General features: G+C 42.6%; 1 protein-coding gene across 3 annotated transcripts in view; it reads right to left on the bottom strand.

Annotated features, from left to right (window-relative positions):
- lrch1 (leucine-rich repeats and calponin homology (CH) domain containing 1) overlaps positions 1 to 19635 on the bottom strand; it is a 99338-nt gene that overhangs the window by 34057 nt on the left and 45646 nt on the right. For 2 of the 3 annotated variants that reach the window (XM_040147896.1, XM_040147898.1), the window contains exons 5-13: positions 15216 to 15352; positions 14084 to 14214; positions 8103 to 8190; positions 7230 to 7335; positions 5185 to 5300; positions 3006 to 3076; positions 2659 to 2745; positions 2088 to 2165; positions 781 to 817 (exon numbers count right to left, since the gene is read on the bottom strand). In XM_040147896.1, the coding sequence (XP_040003830.1) occupies positions 781 to 817; positions 2088 to 2165; positions 2659 to 2745; positions 3006 to 3076; positions 5185 to 5300; positions 7230 to 7335; positions 8103 to 8190; positions 14084 to 14214; positions 15216 to 15352 (851 nt within the window). The remainder of the gene's footprint in view (positions 1 to 780; positions 818 to 2087; positions 2166 to 2658; positions 2746 to 3005; positions 3077 to 5184; positions 5301 to 7229; positions 7336 to 8102; positions 8191 to 14083; positions 14215 to 15215; positions 15353 to 19635) is intronic. The other variant, XM_040147897.1, reaches the window with a different exon arrangement.

Raw genomic sequence — 19635 nt, 5'->3', positions numbered from 1 at the left:
TCTAGAATCATCTGTCTCTTCTTCTGGAACTCATAGCCACCTTCCTCCATGTGCTGCTACAGAACGCATCAAATGTTTAGGCCTTAAATATAATTAAATATCTTCTTTTACTTACCTACTTATAGGTTTTACATTGTATTACCAAGGACAAAGACACAAAACACTCACGCAAGTATAGTTATCAAGGAAAATGTATTAAAGTTTTCTACGCCGACTAGATTTAAAGCCACCATGTGTAGGATGCCCCCAGTGGTAGTACAGTAAAAAAACAAAAAAAACAAAACACTGTTACAAACAGAAATGACGGCAGATGCTGTTTTGTATACTGAATAAATTCTTGTGCGTTGACTGTTGACCCAGAATGTAACAGACTGAGGATCTACTTGGCCTTTTTATTCCCAAAGGGCGTTTTTCATTTGTTTTGACTTCTTCCATTATGGAACGGAAGAAGTGTTGTTGTTAAACATTCAAGGCATCAAACTGGGGGACTACACCTGCAGCTCATCAATAACAGATTTCTTCTTGCCTCTTTTTTTTAGCAGAACTTTGCCGTCACATACGATCATTATAGGGTCTCAAGAAAGTTTTAAATTGTTTATCCTGAAACTGAAGTTTACACCAAACTCACTGGAAGTAAAAGCCTCACCTGAGATTGACTGGCTTTCACTTTCTCATGACAATTTGGTGTCAACTATTATCATGTATGCTGATGACAAACTGCTATTCTGTGCCGCATCGTCATTCAAAGTAAGGTAAGTTCTAAAGTTCTGCACACTTTACCTTCGGTGTGGTGGCGCCGTCATCACTGTCCTGCCCACTGAGGAGAAAGAGATTGAGAGATAAGAAATAAAAACATAATATAATCAATTTTGCAGTCACAGCAGCAGGGACAGCTTCCATATTGACCGTTACTGTACATGCAAACATCTGTAACTAAAACACACAACAAGCACAAGTTGAGTCGATTTTATTTCTATAGCCCACTTGCAGTTTAACCTTTTGAAAAACATCGTCCCACCTGTGGGACACTGTGGTCTTGGCAGTGCTACTTCAGGTGTGGTTTGACCTGTACCGGACTCAATCTTCACACAACCTTGACAAACTACACACTGTTTGAAAGGTCTGATCTTTTTATAAACCGTGCTGTCGGATTGCAAATCTGTGTGCACACATTCTAGACTCATTCTGACTTTTGGTTGTAAAATTTTAAGAGTTTCCCAGTGTTGATGTAAAATTTTAAGAGTTTCCTTTCGAAGGAGATCGGGGTTATGACTGTAATTAAAAGTCGAACAGTCACCTTTTAACCTTTTATTTTGGGTACACTATTTAGGGCTTGCGCACAAAAATGGGGATGTCTGATAACAGGTTAAAAACTGCACCCCGTTTTTTTTTTCCTGAGGTAGGCCGCCGTTGGCTGGTGGTATTGCTGCAACACAAAACACACAAAAAACACACACACTCCCCCCAGGAATGCAAGTCAGAGCAGATGAACTTGACAAGACAGAGCTGTACACTCGCCAGTTTAACCCATGCCATGATCAGGTTAGTCTCACCACTAAGTTGACTGGTAATGTAGTGTGAAGCATCAATACTGTTGCTATCCTCAGGTTTATATACTGTGAGCACTGTGAGGCCTGGTCCACAGGTACACTGGTATTTTTTCAAAACATAGCTTTTTTGGCCTTTCGTACTGCAAAAACTCCCTCCAGGGTCAAGACGTTCAGAAGCTCCGTTTTCAGTGTTGATGTGTAGACAAGGGAAAAAACAGTCTTTGGCGTGCGACGTTACAGTGTGCGCCATTATCTCCTTTGTTTACATGAGGCAATTCTATGCAATGGCAGTCGTCGCCAAGGCAGTGCTCGTTTTAACCTTGCTAACAGCACTTTTTACACGTTTATTTTTTAAGCATGAAGAAGGAAAACCCCCGTTTTAATAAATACCCGTGTATGCATGGACTAGGCCTGAGAACAGTGTTTAAACTGTTAAGTGTTCTGATGCACAACTTTAGTCGGTCAGAAACAAGTATTTTCCATGGCCGTGGTAAAAATTCAGTTAACATGTGGTAAAGGAAAGACACAGAGTCTTACTTGAGCGACTCCTCCACTGTGACCATCTCCACAGGGTAAAGTTGGACTCCAGACAGATCGTCCTGATCCGTGGTGACTCTGACAAACAAAGAAGTACATTATTAAATCAACCGTTCCGTTTGTTATTCTGGTCCCACTTGTTTGACTGTTGAGCAGTAGGACGTCTTCTAAGCTTGTTAACAGATTTTGATAACTTTGTTGCAAAGTTTGGCTTTGAGCTAAGAATCGGGTGAAGAGTTCTTGGTGTGGATGCTGGAACTTTGTTAAGAACTTCTTAACACCGAAGAATGTGCATCTTTGGTTGAGGTCTGAATTCAGAGTGCTTTCTAGTGAAAAAAAAAAGCCCTTTGTTTGAGCTCATTATTACATTTACAAGAAATTGGGATCCCGGTGGTTTATTTTGAATATCAACATCATTTTGTCATGCTGTGTTCACTTCTTGTACGTCTGTTAGTGTTAAGGCAACAGCAGAGAAATGTGTTTAAAAAGAATGAAAAAAGCACCGTTTTGGTATCATATTGGCACCGTTCTTGGCACAGTCTGAATAACACTCAGCTCTAACTGAACTCACCTGCTGGGATCTTGCAGCAGCTCAACAGCCTCCTTCAGCTGGTTGATCATGTCAATGTGGAGCTCCGTGCCCCCCGTGACCTTTGACCTGTGACCACACGGACACAAAGAAAGAGTAACTTAAATATACTACACAGTGGCAATCATCAAGCGGCAATGTCGGCGCACTTGTTTAAAATGAATCAAGGACTGGCTTTTCTGAACCGAAAACCTTAAACAATCAACTGAAACAAACACGACAATCAGCACTGATACGTTGTAAAATATACAACAGTAAATACACAATAATCCTGTAAAAAGGCAGCTAGACCAAAGTAGATCCATAGAAGAACAGACAGAAGAACTTACGTTTGTTCTGTTTGCCAGTGTGAGTCTTCTTCTATCCTGAGAGGCTCGTCAAAGTCTGCTGCTGTCCGACCCTGCGCGAGCACACACACACACACACACACACACACACACACACACACACACACACACACACGCGTCAGCCCCAGCTGCGGTTGTCACATGATCCACAGACTCGCTCAGCCATTGGCCAAAATTCAGAGACATTACCACTATCCCCCCATAAACAAACACAACAATAAGGACACTGTGATAGTCTCTCTCTCCTTCATCTATTCCTTCCACCCTCAACTCTCCTTGTTTCCCACAGATGCTTAGATGGACGGATAACTGGGATGAAGCAACACTGCTATCATTTCTCTTTCAGGCCCAATCCATATCTTGTCTCGCCATCACCTATGAGGATTATCTAGATATGAGTTAAAAATTCCAGTTTGATGCGACCTGGTTCTTGGTTCTTGATGGTTTGAAAAACAGTTTTCTTAAAAGTAGAGGTTGGAAACACACCAGTAGTTTATCCAGATTATCTAAACCACTTTATTTGGAGCTCAAACTTAAATCCACGCTCCTGAAATGTGTTGAAATTTGGTGACTGCAAAGGAAAGGTGTGTGTGTGTGTGTGTGTGTGTGTGTAAACTGTGATGGATTTTTACAACCAACAGTTTGACTAATAATTTTACTGTTCGCCTTTGTTCCTCGTGAGTTCGACTAACCTCGAGGTTTGTTTCCAACTAGTCCGGTCGTCCGACTGCTCGTGTTCAGATTTATTTTCATTGATGTTGCAATTTTCCCAGATCCCAGCTCGATAACATACCAAAAGACAGTCCATTTTCAAAACTGGCAAGCACCAAAGCGTCTCATCACGTCCTCCAAATTCAACTGCAGCTGCAACAGTTACTCAATTGACTGATTAGCTGATTGAAAGAAAATGGATCTGCAACTACTTTAGTGATCAATTCATCGTTTGAGCAGCTTTTGAAGTGGAAATATCAGACGTTTGATGGTTCTAGGTTCTCAAATGTGGCAGTTTGCTGGCTTTCTCGGTTGTACATGATATTTAAGGCGCGTTGGTCGGCAAAACTAGGGTTAGAGTTTTTCTAAATCAGACAATGAAACGATTCATGGAGAAAATAATCAGCAGATTAATCAGTAATGAAAATATTTGGTGACAGCTCTACATTCAGTGACAAAATACGTTGTTTGTCCTTTCCCTCTACGACGACACATATAACGCATTTTCTGGTCTGATGCCCTCATCATCAGTAAGTAAAACCGTTTTCTGATCTTACACCACGATGGGTACGTTTGATTAGATTTAGGCATAAAAAATACTTAGTTAGGTTTACGGAGAGATCAAGGTTTGTGTTAAAATTTCAACTTTGTTAAGGTCGGTGGACCTTCGTCGCCAGGGTCCCATTAACAACCCCCTGGTTAAGGTTAGGGAACGACCCTGGTCACAGTAATAAGAAAACCAACGTTGTCTTTCGGTAGGAAACGGAAAACGCGATCTTCTGTCTCAAAGTTTGACGTCTGGTCGTCTCATCCGTGGCTCTTAAATAAGGTCACACTACTTCCCCCTTAACAGATAAGACTCATTATACCTACAGCCGCTCGAGGACTTTGGCACTTGAACGTAAGTTTATGTTTTTCTGAGGCTTTACTTGAAACGACCGACGCTGTTGTTTTCTTGGGAGGACAGTGTCAAGCATTTTGGTACCGAGTCTCAATACGCAGCTCTCCTGAATGAATCTACATCAACAGGCTCCTCAGCCCTTCGTGTGGTCCTCTTGTTTTGTGTTTAGTCCTTATTTGGTCACGGCTGAGTCTCCACAGGGACAAACAGGCTCAGTGTGATGTAACCGTCTATAACAGGACGGTCCCTGTAACTGCCAGACTTTCATGACAAAATCATCAGAAAAAACCTCTAACTCCAAAAGTAGATTCAACTCACATTAACACGAAGTGACAGTTTAGGCTTTAGGCTCCATTAAAACAAACCAAAGTCTCTAGGAGCCTAACATGACAAGCAGCCTATCTCAAGCTAGAATAAAGTAGTGCATTGAAACACAACACTTTTACGTCACCTCACTCTGAGTGTGGAGTTATTCATGAACCGAACCTTTTAATGCATCGGTCTTTAATAATAAACTGACTGCGACACTCAGACAACACGAAGTCTTGCCTTGATGTAGTTGACGAAGCGAGTGCTGAGAGCAGGGTCTCTGTAGCTGAACTGCTCCTTCAGGGCTTCTGTAGGGCTCTCCTCAATCAGACGGACCGAGTCGGAGTTTGGGTCTGCTGAAATGGAGGAGACAGGAAGCGTATGTGTCTTGAGAAGATGTGTTTGAGTCTTACGGTGGGTTCAGACAGAGAGTGACAGCGGTTTTCGCCTTGCGTTATTCACACTAACTTGACCGCTGGAGCGTTTTTGCAGTCTGTGTCCATTGGCCCCCAGAACCCAGTGTACCGACTGTACAGATGTTGGCCGTAACCTAGCTATCAACTGACACACTGGACTGTGTGTGTGTGTGTGTGTGTGTGTGTGTGTTCAGTTCAGCCTTCGACCAACCCCGAAATCACCAGAAACTCTCGTTCTTTCTGTTATTTCCCTCAAGCCTCTCTCCTTGTCCTGTCCTCTCTGTACGTTTGGGATACTAGGATACACACATTTTTCTTTTGTGTCTTTTGTGTTATTCCCGCCGCCCTGGCAAATTCGCGTCTAATCGCGTCTTTACTTTGACTCTGTATGATGGGTCATCATCTCTAAAATTCACCAACTTTCTGTCTGAACACACGGTTGGACCGACGACAGACTGAAATAAGATAAATGAAGTGGCTCTGTGGGTACGACTGGCGGGACATGTTGTTTCAGTCATTACAGAGATAAAAACACAAGTTACCCTGAAGGTTGTTTTGTAGAGCCCCACATGTAGGTTTGAGTTATTTTTATTTATTCTTTTCTTTCTGTTAACGTGTATATTTTGGTGCAGAGATGACAGGCCTCCTTTCACTCATCTCAGCTCAGCGAGTGTGACCCTCCAGCAGCTCTGACCTGATTTAGGCTGATTGAAGTCTATTTAAACTGTGCGTCTGGGGAGCTGCTGCTGCTGTTCTCTAATAGAGTTCAACAGCCCAGATACTCCCAGACACACCGCAGACACACAACTGACAGGCTGTAGTGGTTACAGAGGTCGTCGCTTCAGACATGCACCACTGTCCGTTAAGTCAGTCGCGTGTTCGATAAAGCCCCGGTCACTTCTACGTAAAATTCAGTCGGTAGTTTCACTGGGTCGGACCTGTAACATTTCTGTGTCACTTTCAACACCACACAGGTCTGAGCTGGCTGCTGTCAGACTGACACAAAGGCTGCAGCAGCTCAAGGTAAAACATGCGGGGAGAGATTAAATGCGCCTCTTGTTCCTCCCTCTACGATCACTGCAACAGATTTGATATCTCAGTCATCTCTTATGCTCGGAGAAAAGAAAGGTTCAAACCATGACACAATGTGAAATTTTGTCTTCTCAGATCAGGTCAGTCTAAAAATCTATTTTCCCTTCGCTGTGTGTCCGGGTTAAAAGAAGTTAAAAAACCCCCCTCATACAACCGACAAGTCTCTCCTTTTATTTTCACTTTTCTTTCAATGCCAGGTCTGAGGCAGAATAGTTGAGTGGCCAGCAAAACCTTTAACATACAACATGTGGGCAAATCAGAATTAACCAAGAGTTGCAACTGAACGTCCCGTATTCGCTTTCTAATAACATCGAATGATGAAACCGATGCGAATGAAGAAGAGGAGGAGGCAAACATCTGTCGCTGGCGAAGCAGCCTGACAACAAACAGAAAACACTCCTCCCCCTTATCATAACATTTTCATTCACAGTTTGCTCTCTCTCCCTGTTTCTACACTGCAGAAAACATCAGTCTAACAAGCTGTCGAATCTCATTAGTGATGAAATGATTAGATAATTAATCAATTAGTCTGCCAGCTGAAAATTAATCTACCCAATTAATGGGAGTCATTCATCAGGCAGAAATCCCAAACATCCTCTGGTTCCAGCTTCCCAAAGGTGAGGATCTGCTGTATCTCTCTGTCTCCGTTCCCTGTACGTCCAATGTCTCTGGGTCTAAACTGCTGCTCGAAGGCTTCTCATTTGTCCCCAGTTCACTTTCTCCTGCTTGTGGAACTTAAAGTTAAGAGATGTTTCTTTGTGTGTGTGTGTGTATTACCTGTCAGGGAGCTGATGTGTTCACTGGAGTCGTCTTTGCTGATTCCCTCCTCCTCTGTGATGTGGCTCATCGGCACGTTGAGACTCAGACTGTCTTCATCTGACGGCTGCAACAAACAACAACGAGCTGCAGCATTAGAGTTGAATGAATCAATCAGTGAGTCAATCAACAGAAATTCAGTGGACAGCAATAATAATCAATCACTCATTTTAAGTTTTTTATCCGGTAAAATTGCCAAAAGTCAAAGTTTAATAACCGTCACCTCAGGCTCTGTGAAACTGCAACCATCAGATCCTCACATCTGAGGAAAATGTTTTGGCATATTTGCTTGAAAAGTGACTAAAATGATTAACTTTCAATTACTGCTGATCCACTAATGGATTAATTGACTAAACGTTGCAGCAGTCACATTTATTTGAAAAAAAAAAAAAAAAAAAAAGCCCGTAAATCATCAGATTTTTAAATAAAACTTTCGATTAACTGAGCTTAACTGTAGTTTCGTCAAATAAATGAGTGAAACACATACAAACGGTGGAGAAATTGATAGAGGGATGAGACAATTTTAAGGACAAGTCCGTTTCCCATCGCACAAACATTGTGACAGCTCAGGGATTTCTAAAATAATCCATCTTCAAAGTTCCTACACACACGGCTACACTTACTGAGACGATGGAGTAAAAATAATTATGTCCTTCACACGAAGGAACACAGACATGTTAAAAAGTGACACATTTAAAGGGAGAAAAAGAAACTTAGCTGCCGGGGAAATGACAAATGGAAGATTTAACACTGACAGAAACGTAGAAGAACGCACACATAGCATATAGAGACAATTATACAAAGACACACAAAAGTCACACTCGGTCTCAGTACCTCAGTAGCAGAGAGTCTCTTGTCTCCGTTGTCGCTGCCGACTCCTGAGTCGCTGTCCTGCTTCTTCTGCTGCTCCATGTCCTCCACACTGCAGACACACAACACAGGTAAGACACCTGACACACACAGGAGGGGCGTGCGTGCGTGTGTGTGTGTGTGTGCGCGAGCTAACGAGTCAGCGAGCCGGGGTGAAACCGAGAGAGCAGAGTCTCCTCTCTCTGACTCCCCCCTCCCTCACCCTCTCTCCGTCAGGCTGTGTTCACGCTGCCGTGGAAATTCTGATTTCCTCCTCAGATCTATTCTTTTCTTTTATTAGTGACTGTGACATGTTTTCCATGTGGCTGATTCCACCATCACTTTTCTGGATCCTTCGCTATGGAAAAAAGGCTCCACTCTCCTTTTAGTATTTTATCTCACGTCATGTGCGTGGGCTTTTTTCTTGTCTATACATATTATATATTTACTTCCTTTTGGATCCTTTTCGCTATGAAAAGCTCCCACTCTCTTTTTAGTATTTTTATCTCACGCATGGTGCGTATTTTTTTTTTTCTCCACATATATTATATATTATATAAATACTCAACATTATTACTGAAGCTTTTTTTCTTCAATACATCCTACAATTATGAGAAATACATTATTCACAGCCTCTGCCCGGCTGAAGTCCGGGGTCCCTGCCGTCCCACCCTAAAATCCTGTAGCAGCTACATGAATTTCCACGTCTTACCCGCAACACTTCGATCTTCCGCGATGTGAAAATAACACATTTCCACACAGTCAAAGAAACAAATGAATTCCGGTCACTGTTTAGTAATAAATCTTCGCCACCGAGCATCTGTCCTGCCGCTGGCAGCTCCGTCAGCTGAAGAGGCAGTAGAGGAGGTCGGACCGGCGTCCGTTACAGGAGCAGTTCAGCTGAATTCCGGCTCAGTTCAATACATCAGCTAAATCAGAACCGTCAGCGCCAGAGCTGAGACAGAACGCTCTGCACCGCATCACGCTGAATTCTCCCTTCTCCACATAACTTCTCTTTTTCCAACAGTTTTGTAGTTAGGGGGGTTTGAAGACAAGACGTTTGTAGAACTGCGTTGCTCTCTGTTCAATGACACAGCTGAAAACAAAAAAGTGCAGTGATTCGACTGATGAAATGAGGTTTGACTTTGGGTTTTGGTTCAGGGGTCAGGTCGCTGTTTCGGCTGAGCTTAGTCCCTGGTCGCAGAAAAATGGCCCTATTGGACGATCCCGCTTCAGGTGTTTAAAGTTAGTTTGTGGCATTTCCTGTCTGCGTTTTCTAAGGTTGTTGTGACGGCTGAGCCAACAGCAGTCACAACAACTTCTGTGCAGACACAATAAAGCTTCCTCAGATTGAATGCTCGTCTCCACTGTCCAACTACCTGCCTTCTGATACCTAAACAACAGCATAGGGCGCGTTTAGCCAAGCGACCCTGCTGAGTCTGGTCCGAGAAGTGAGCTGCCATATGATTGGTTAGCCATAGCTTCATTTCTGTGTTGGTCATTGGTTGTCAGAACATTGTCAGGCAATGTAACTTATGGACCGGATACCGAGGTTGCTCATTTTCTTATGGAGGAAATTTTCCACGAAATCTTCCTGAATATTGTCTCAATATGTCAGAATTCAGCACCAGAGTCGGATCGGAGTCAAATATTAAGACGCAGAACATTTGGACGACTCTAGGCTGCACTGTGAACGCAGCACTATGGCAGCCTCCAATTAACCAAACACTAACTTGAGCTGTAATTGCTTGCGCATACATGCACACACACGCACACACACGCACACACACGCACAGTATTTTCTAGGCTAGGACTACATTAACCCTCTGTGAACAATATTCCCACTCCTCTCCTCTAACGGATCATTTATTCCTGCATTTTGAACTGAATGAATGAATTTCTACTTGATCTACAGTCACAGAGCTGCTTCACGATAAACTACACTGGTCACATTCCAGTCTGTGTTATGACCATCTAGAATTCCCGCCTCCGCCAACCAGTCGAGCTGCAGTTTGCCTCCAGGTCTGTCCAGACTCACATAACATATGAAGACTTTGACGGAATTTAATGAAAGGTACTGGGTGTATTTTATCATAATTAGCATAAGAGTTCTTGAGTTATGGCCAAAAACGTGTTTTGGGAGGTCACCGTGACCTTGACCTTTGACCTTTGAGCACCAAATTCTATCCAGTTTAATCTTGAGTCCAAGTGGACGTCTGTGACAAATTTGAAGAAATTCCCTCGAGGCGTTCCTGAGATAGCGTGTTCACGACAGTCGCCGGAGAGGAGACATGATGAGGGTTCATCAGTCCCTCTGTGACCTCTGACCCCTGACCTTCTCGTCACGTTAGTGATTTAAAACACAAAGCTTATCGTACACTGACAGTCATCACGTGCGTGCCGGGTAATACAGACGTGACCAAGTGCAATGCTCTGACAGCAAATGTGATGAGACGATCTGTAACTCAGATGACTGTGTCGTTTTATTTTGGCGGGGCACCTGCGGAAGAACGATCCTCCTCCTTCCCAGCTGAAGGTGAACTGAGCGTCACTGTGTTTCGCTCTTGTCTGGTTTTCTTTTTAAGGTCTTTGTTTTAATGGAGTTATAAAAATAGCATCAATCTGTTCCCGGCTTCCTCTGGAGTGAGACGAGAGGAAGAACGACTACACCTCACCAAACTATTTTTATTAACTCTTTCAACATTTAGGGAGACTTTGTGTTACATAAAACAGTCACTTGGAGCCACATGTCCAGTGGCACGTGAATAAACCTAAAGACAAAGGTTTTAGAGAAAGAGAAAAGAAGATTCAAGGGGAAATACAGCAGAGGAAGAGAGAGGGAGGAAAAGGAAGGGAAAAAAACTGAGACCTGAGAATAAAGACAGTGAGACCGAAAACCAAAGAAAAGCACAGCGGGGATAACGGAGAGAGAGGGGGAAGACGAGTCTGAGGAAAATTAGAGAAAGACACCTCAAGAAAAGAAAGGCAAAAAGAATGTGTATGCAGAGGACGAGTGTGTGCTCTGCAGGAGAATAGGAACCATTTTTCCTGCCCACGTGCTGGGAGTGTTTTATGTGGGCGGACATTACAGCGTTCAACATCCTCTGAGAGCTCAGGCTCCGTTTCAGCTGAATGACGGAGAAATTACAGCGGCAGCCTTTTTCTTTTCCTGTTTATTCCCGTCGTTCTCGTGCTCCCTCCTTCTTTCCAGCCTCCATTGAAAACATCAGTTTGTTTTTTTCTTCCGCCGCCACTTCCTTCATTCAACCCTTCACCCCTTTAGTCATTTCCTTGTTTATTAGCCAGACTCCGGGGAGGGCAATGTCGTCCAACTGGAACATTTCAGCAACTATTAGACGCACCGCCGTCAAGTTTGGTAAAAATGTATTCACACCTCCCTGTGATGACCCCCTGGCTCCCCCTCCAGCGCCACCATGAGGTCGACATTATTATATACCAAGCATGAGGAACAACTTTATTGTGAGACCAGCACATTTCTGCTTCGTGGCCTTCATCGGGGTCGTCAAGACGTACGGTCTCTCACGTGCTGCTGGAGTTTCGACCTCCTCAGACTTTCAGGTGACATTGGGCCAAAAATCCCTGTGCAAATATTTGAAATATCATCAGTCACCTCCCAAGTACCATGTCCACATCGAGACAAGTACAGGAAGCGCTCTTGCTCCCCATGCTTTATTAACAATATGTTAGGAGCTGACTGGTGTGTGTGGACTTGGTGTAGACAGTTATCCCAGCCAGCTTGCACTCTCTAATATTTATTCATAACCTTGCTTCATCTCTTCTGCAGGCAAATGTACTCGAATTTATTGTTTCACTATTGTAGGAGTAGCCTCACAACAGTGCTGCCTCTGTAAACTTTCGGCAGCTCTTATGTGCAGATCTTACCACACCTCAATAAAAATGTATGGATATATACATACACACATTGTGTATATATACGAAAATGAGTAGAGGCAGTGCAGTGTAGGACATGAAACTTTTCTTTTTCGTTGAAATCATTAACATCATCTGTTGACTTGGTTGAAAGCTCTAAAAACAGCTAGTTGGTTTTTTCCCTCAGAAGATTCTGTGCGTGGACCTTCGAGTTGACTGTGTTTAACAGGCGTAGAGTTGTGATTAGGTCTCATCATCAGAGCCCAGCCAACCTGCCATCGTTCACCTGTCATTTCTATCTTCATTCCCTTCGTTCTTTCTCAATTCTGTCACTTTGTTTTCTCTTCCTTTCCCCATTCGCTCGCTCCCTGTTTGTTCCGTCTTAGGTTGATTGTTCATTTGTTCGTTCCCTCCCTTGTTTTTCCTTTGTCCGTGCGTTTGCTCTCTTTCCTTTGCTTGTTTCGGTGTTTGTGCATTCCTTCCATCCTTCTCCCATTTCTACAATTGCTCCAACAATTGTTCCTTTGTTCCTACATTTTTGCTCCTACACTTTTCTTTGTAGCTACTTTCCTCCATCTCTTACTTTGATCATTCTGCTGGATTCCTTCCTTCATTCCTCTGCTCATAATGTCTACATTTGCTCCTTGTTTCTTTCCTTCATTTGCTTTCATCCGTTCATGTCTTCTTTCGTCCATCAATCATAAGTAATATCTCACACACTGAAGACTGGATTTTGGCCTGACTCTGCGGTGAACTTCTCTGATAGTAGACAGACTGCCAGTGTGACCCAGCAGGGAGCCAGAGGACAGATCAGTTTCAGCTGACTAATGGAGGATTTGGCTCCGGACTGAGAAACGGAGGAAGCTTAGATCCAAGATAGCCATCCTGGTCCAGCTCAGGCAGTTTCTATCCCTAAACCAAACAAAATAAATGGCTTTGGGGTGATGTAGCTTGCTTCTGGCTGCCATGTTGGAGATCTTCAGCTAAGAACAACTGAGAGAGAACAACTGAGAGCAAATATAACCTGTAAGTCCCAAAAGTCTGGAACAAATACGGTAACTTTCAAATTATTTTCGGCCAGGAGCTGATCGTGTCGCCACCGTGACAGAGGGCGGTTTGGACTTTAAACTGTGTCGGCTTACTCGATAATCGGCAAGTTAACAAAAACCAAAAAGCAACTTTTTCAGGATAAATGAGCAAAATCTATACAGGCTACAGCTCCTTAAGCTCGTTTTTAAGACCACTTCCTATAAAACTGCTGAACTGAACTGAAGAACGACAGACAACACAACAGACAATTTCCGCTTCTTTTTGGACTAAATTCCGCAGTATTTTGGTCCGTTTTGGTAATAAATACTACGATACCCATTAACCTCAGCTGCCGATGCTACAGAGGAGAATCCAGTTAGAAGAACAAATTACAGCTGCAGCAAACTCAGAAGACTTTTTGTTCCAACCGGAGACAAAACATGTCACTACAGTTGCTGAATTCCTCAAACGTGACGTAGAATCTGCAAGTGGATCTGCCTTTAGCTACAGCTCATCATTAGCAGCTCGCATAGCAGAGAATGAAGTTCTGCGATTGGATGCTTCTTACTGAAATGCACCTTGGTAACGGTAGTTGACTTAAAGGAACAGTTTAACATTTGGGGAATTTGCTCATTGGTGTTCTCTCTTAGGGTTAGATGTTCAGATTGATACCGCACAGCCAACAGCCAGACGCCTGGAGCTCTATTTTAGGAGGCTGTTCAGAGAAGCCAAGATTCTCAGATACCCTAGGAGAAATAAAAATGTTTTGGTTTTGAAAAAATTGCTCCTCTTTTAATGTGCTTTCACTCTGAAGCTGCAGAACTTCTCTGCCTGCGTTGCTCAGGGACGACGGTTTGGAAAATCTTTAAGAGGCGTAAAGACCGACGGGCCAAGTAGAGTTCTACACTTTTCCCGTTAGGTTTCACTGATCCAACTATTGCTGTGATAATAGTATAGAAACAGACGAAGGAAGAGAGACTGTAGCACTAATGCAGAAGACAGTTGCTGCCCATTGGGCGATATTTTAAGTTACCACGGTGACTGACCTGCCGGCGGTGGGCTGTGATAGGCTGAGTCGCTCCATGACAGGCAGGTAGAGAGAGTCGGGCATCTTCTCACTGCGACAAGCCTCGATGCTCAGATACTTGAATATGTGAACTTTGCCCTTTATACAGATCTGAAAGGGGAAAGAGAGATTAGATCAGGATCAAGTGAAAGACAAACCGTTTGCTCTTCTTCCACCATCTCGGCCCGTGTTCAGCCGACTGCTGAGTCACTGAACCTGTAAGTTACTGCAGCTGGTACTCAGCGTTCCCCGAGTGTCTTTTGTCCTTCGGCCTGCGAGACAATGCAGGACGGTACGCACACTTTCATAGCAGCTCTCTATAAACCCCGGTGCTGTGTATAGCTGATATCAGTTATGGCTGATTGCCCACTGTGTCGTGACACTATTGTTTTTCTAAGGCTAAGACATCATCACAGCGTCAAATCCAGCCCAGCGCAGGTATGTAAGTGTATGTAAATTAGGATTTGTTTCAAATCATTATCAATACAATCTATTATATATTCCTCATAACAATATATGTATCAATATGGGAAAGAACAGTGTTCCTGTGTCACATGAGACCAGACACCACATTTTTTTGTGGGTCATGGTAATATTATATCATCACACCTGTGTCTGCCCGACTAAAGCACGGCTCCAGTGTGAAGACGTGGCTGATGACATTCTGCAGTGTTTCTATTGACCTTGTGCCTCCAGCAACAAGAAGGTGCTCCGACCTCCTGTCCGACTTCACTGAAGTGTGTTGACAGAAATCTGCTGGTCGTGATCAACTTTACCTGCAGTTTATCAAATATCTGAGCAGTTTTATAATCTAACGTACAGCGTGAAGGTCTGACAGAGCTGGAAAGAAAACGAGAGACTCTCTTCTATAGCAGTCTGACAAACTGCTCTGGGATCAGCTGGTCATCCTACTGTTGTAATTGGTCGTCAGAATGTGTTGTGTGTTTGTGAGTTATTATGGGTTTATAACAATACATCGGGACAGAAATTGTCCGAGTGGTTAAAAATGCAGTTAAACTGGAAATGGACAAAAAACTAACAAAAAAAGTGGCGGGAAGCATAAGGTCAGTGGTGTGTGATAGTGTTGTGTGTGTGTGTGTGTGTGTGTTTACTTGTGCAGGTGGACTCTGCAGTGGGTTGTTTTCTAACTGGAGCGACTGGAGCTGCTTCATCTTCCTGTAACACACTGGGATGGTGGACACCTTGTTGCAGGAGAAGTCAAACTTCACCAGAGGAAGTTCGGCCAGGTCTGAAAGAAGACACGCACGCGGACAGACATTAAAGTCAGTTCAACAGCTTGTGTTCTCTCTTCCCTGTGAGTTTTTAGACGAGATTAAATTCAGCCTTTCTGAAATTCAGTATTGCGAGTTCACCTACTGTAATAGCCTGAATATTAGATGATCATTTTCCTGGGAATTACGTTTGAAAATGTGGGGATCAGGGATACTTAACATTATGAATCCACAAAAGCAGATTTTTTTTTTTTTTTTTTTGTTTAATGGAGAAATGATTTGTTTATAGCCTTAATCTTGCTCAACTAGTGAGTTTCTTCAGTACGTTTACAGCGAGTCTCTCAGCGTTAGTCAGCATTCAAAAGTTTTTATGAGGCCTCATTTAACCTGCATGAGTTTCCAACGGATCATGTAACACGTTTTGCTGCCAAAGGGGAAATAAATTCCTGATAAGTGAAAACGTGTCGAAAGAGTCGTCTGATGTCTTAACTGCGGGAACCCACGGGGGACGGAATCTTCGGTCCATCGACCGAGAGTTACCGCTGTCACCGAAGTTGATGATGACGAGCTCAGAAAGACTGAAAAACGCAAACTGCCGCAGAAAATCATTCAAGATCCTGAATCATTCTAGAACGTATTTCACTGAGATGCTTTAATGGAAGGATTCGACGTTTCACCTAACGAGAGAAAAAGCTTCAAGAACAAGCTCTACCTTCTTCTTGGATTAATGGTATCTCATGAAACTGTCCCAGCAGGACGAGTCTGAAAGTGTTTTTTATATACAAAAGGTTTTTTTTCCAAAAACAGGTGTTGAGAAAGGAGGGAATCATGTCAGTAAGAACAACTTGTTGGTTGCCAGGTTTTGGAAAATCCTCCTCCAGTACAACAATCTGTCTTTTTACCTTTGTAATTCATCAGGGAGACGCCTCCAATGGACTGTTTGTCTGTTTGGACCAAAATACATTTATACTGATTATTAACATTTCTAACTGAAGACCAGATGACTTATAAGAAAGCATGAAGACCGTGAGGTACTTATTAATGGTTTACCAACATTTTTAACTGTATTATTACCCAAAGCCATGTTATTACCAAAATACCAGGTTTCAACAATGATGCACGAATCTTTATTTAACTTCGAAATGTCATAAAAACAGCTTTCACCATCAAAATTTCCCATTTACTGTGTTGTTCTCTCTACATTTGGCCTAGTTTAATTTTTGCATGCAGACCAACAGTGAGTCAGACTGTATGTTTATGTTAATAAATGTTTACACCATAATAAATCTGAAAGTCTGAAATGTTAATAATCATTTTCTAAATGGATTTTGGTCCAGATGTCCTGAAGCCCTTTTCCAGAAGATAAGTGGTCAACCAGTCCATTGGAGACGTCATAATGAATTAAAGGGATAAAAAGACAAAGTGTTGTGCTGGAGGAGGATTTTCCACAACCTGGCAACCCACAAGTTGTTCTCATTAGTGGCTTATAACTGATCTATAAAGCATTAGTAAAGCGCATATTGATTAAAGCCATTAAAGCTCATAAACCCTTTATAAATGGTCCCTCATCAGAAAGTGGAACCAACCTGTTACATGAGCTGAATGTCTAGAAGAGTGAAACTCCCGCTGCTGCATTTTACACATCTGCAGTGTAAAATCTACACAAACACACAAGCACGTACAAACATTCACATGGCTGAAACCGCCGACATGTTTCCCATCACACAGAACAATGCAGCTGTTGTTATTTTCAGAGGAGGTTTGTAATTGTTAGCAGCCGAGTGATTCAGTGTTTCTGTTCATGTGAACTTCATTCCTCATTAGAACTAAAATACCTGGAAATAAGCCTTTTTTAATTGTGCTCAGCTGGAGTCCCTGAGCTTTAACTTAATAAAAGACCCCGTTTAATGTTCACTGCAGCTTACAGTTACAGTCAATGTAGAAACCTTTAGACGCGCGTATCGATGACCGAGCACTGAACGTTACACAATAAATGTACTAGTAGGTGAGAAGGGTGAAAAGGACGATCGCGTCACCTATTTTCTAGTCGTGTATCGGACCATAGTTGATCTGTGGTCCGTACAGAACCCCCATACAGACACACCTCTCTATGAGAGTTACACCGGCACAAATCTGGCACAGGTACTGATAGGAGTGTTCTTTAAGTTCTTTAAGTAATAAATGGAAAGCAAAGTTATCTCAAAGTTATTTTTGTCTCCCTCTTTTTTTTTCTTAAGCTGAAAAATGATCTGACCCGTGACTCAAAAACCGCGACTCGATCCCAACCATGAGTTTTGTGATTTAATTTCATTTCATTGGTATACTGTAACTGTAAAACGTGAAAAGCATGGGCGTAGTGTCAGTGACGTTAGTGACATCTGAATTTCCGGGAGAATCGGTTCCTTCCCCGGAAACAGTGCATCTTCACAGGAGACCTCAGGCTGCACTAGTACGTAAAACCAAAACTCCCAAAGGGAAGTAATCACAGCATTTCACGAGACCTCTAAAGAAATGGTTTCTTGTCAAGAGTTAGATGAGAAGACAGATGTCACTCTCATGCTACAACCAGCAGCCAGTTAGCTTAGCTTTGCATAACAACTGGAAACAGGGGGAAACAGCTAGCCTGGCTCTAACCAAATCCACCTACCAGCACCTCTAAAGCTCTCTGGTTAACACGCTACATGAATCTCGCATGTTTAATCCATACGACAAAGTAAAAACACATGACTGCTGTTTTTCTCCATGAAGGAGCAGGATACAAACTTTCGAGACTACATGAGCTGAGTGTCTCCTTGGAATGAGACATCAATAGTTTTTTAAGTGACTCCTTTACTGACTGAAAATTCATCATCAACATTTTGATCATCTGATTTAGTCATTTATCAAACAAAAATGCCAAACATCCTTGGCTCCAGCTTCTCAAAGGAGATGATTTGATGCTTTTTCTAAATTTAACATCTTTGAGTTTTGAACTGTTGATCAGATAAAGACGTCGCTTCTGACTCTGGGAACTTGTGATGGGCATTGTTACTATTATTTCAACATTTTAAATAAGAAATAATTAAACAAAAAATAACTGGCCAATCAATTGATTATAAAAATAATTGTTGGTTGCAGATTTTCTGTGTAGTATTCCTTTAATCTGTGTCTGTGTCCCTCCTTCGATGTAAAAACATACTGAGTGTATTTCCTGGCTGTTTCAGGCATTCTTTAAATAAACCCGACTTTGCTAGATATATGTATGAATGTGTGTGTGTGTGTGTGTGTGTGTGTGTGTGTGTGTGTGTGTGTGTGTGTGCGTGTGTTTATATGATTTGTTTAACATTCAGCTCCCCAGACGAACACTAAGACAAACAGTACAGACTGACGTGTGTGTTTTTGGACAGACACCATTAAGGCAATCATTTCCTGCAGACTGCCAATGATGCGTCACAGAAGGGCCCATCAATTCCGACAAAACGATCATTACAGACGCTTCCTGACAGACTCTCATAATCAAAAACACTTGTAGGCGGTAATAATGTCGGCTGAGCAGCCATGATAGAGGGAGGACCGGCACCAGAGAGCATTCCTCTGGTTACTGGATAAAAAAAATATATCCTAGATTATATTATATACAAAACATAATCACTCACACTGCTATGAGGTCACCGAGGACAAATGTTTCAATGTGACCCAAAGTGCTCTGTCAAAAAGCTCCACAGAAACTGTGTTTTTGTTGTAAAGCAGCCACACTGGAGTAGTTGGTCCAACATTAGCGTGCTAACATGTTTACAGTGATGATGGTAGCAATGCTGTCGTCACAATCTTAGTCTAGCATGTTGCAATACTTGGTCATAAACCAAAGTATTGGACAGATTCAAACTTTGACCTGATGATGCCGCTGGAGCAAAAGTCAGGGGATCACCTAGGTCGTTGCAAATCATCCTGAGGTGAACATGAACACCTGAAACAGAGATGCAACAACAATAAAAATACGCTGGACTGGTATTGGTCCGTGATGGGAATGTTCCACTCGAGATACAGTTTCTTAGTCAGTGTTATAACAAAAATTGACTGTTTTCCAACACAGTTTTCCACACAGGGAGGTGTGTAGACTTTAAAGTGAGATTTTAAATTTGTATGGGATCTCCTACTCAGTGTTGGCAGAAAACCTGAGTTGTGGTATCAGAATCTGTATCAGGAGAGAACATTTTGGATCGGTGCATCACCTAATCTAAACCAAATTCCGTGTGGTCACACACACACACTGGCTAGAATGGCAGAGCATCTCCGTAGATCTCAGTCGCATGCTGTGGAC

This window comes from Xiphias gladius, chromosome 16 (assembly GCF_016859285.1).
Source record: "Xiphias gladius isolate SHS-SW01 ecotype Sanya breed wild chromosome 16, ASM1685928v1, whole genome shotgun sequence".
Classification (NCBI taxonomy): domain Eukaryota; kingdom Metazoa; phylum Chordata; class Actinopteri; order Istiophoriformes; family Xiphiidae; genus Xiphias; species Xiphias gladius.
This window is presented reverse-complemented; position numbering and strand designations above follow the sequence as displayed.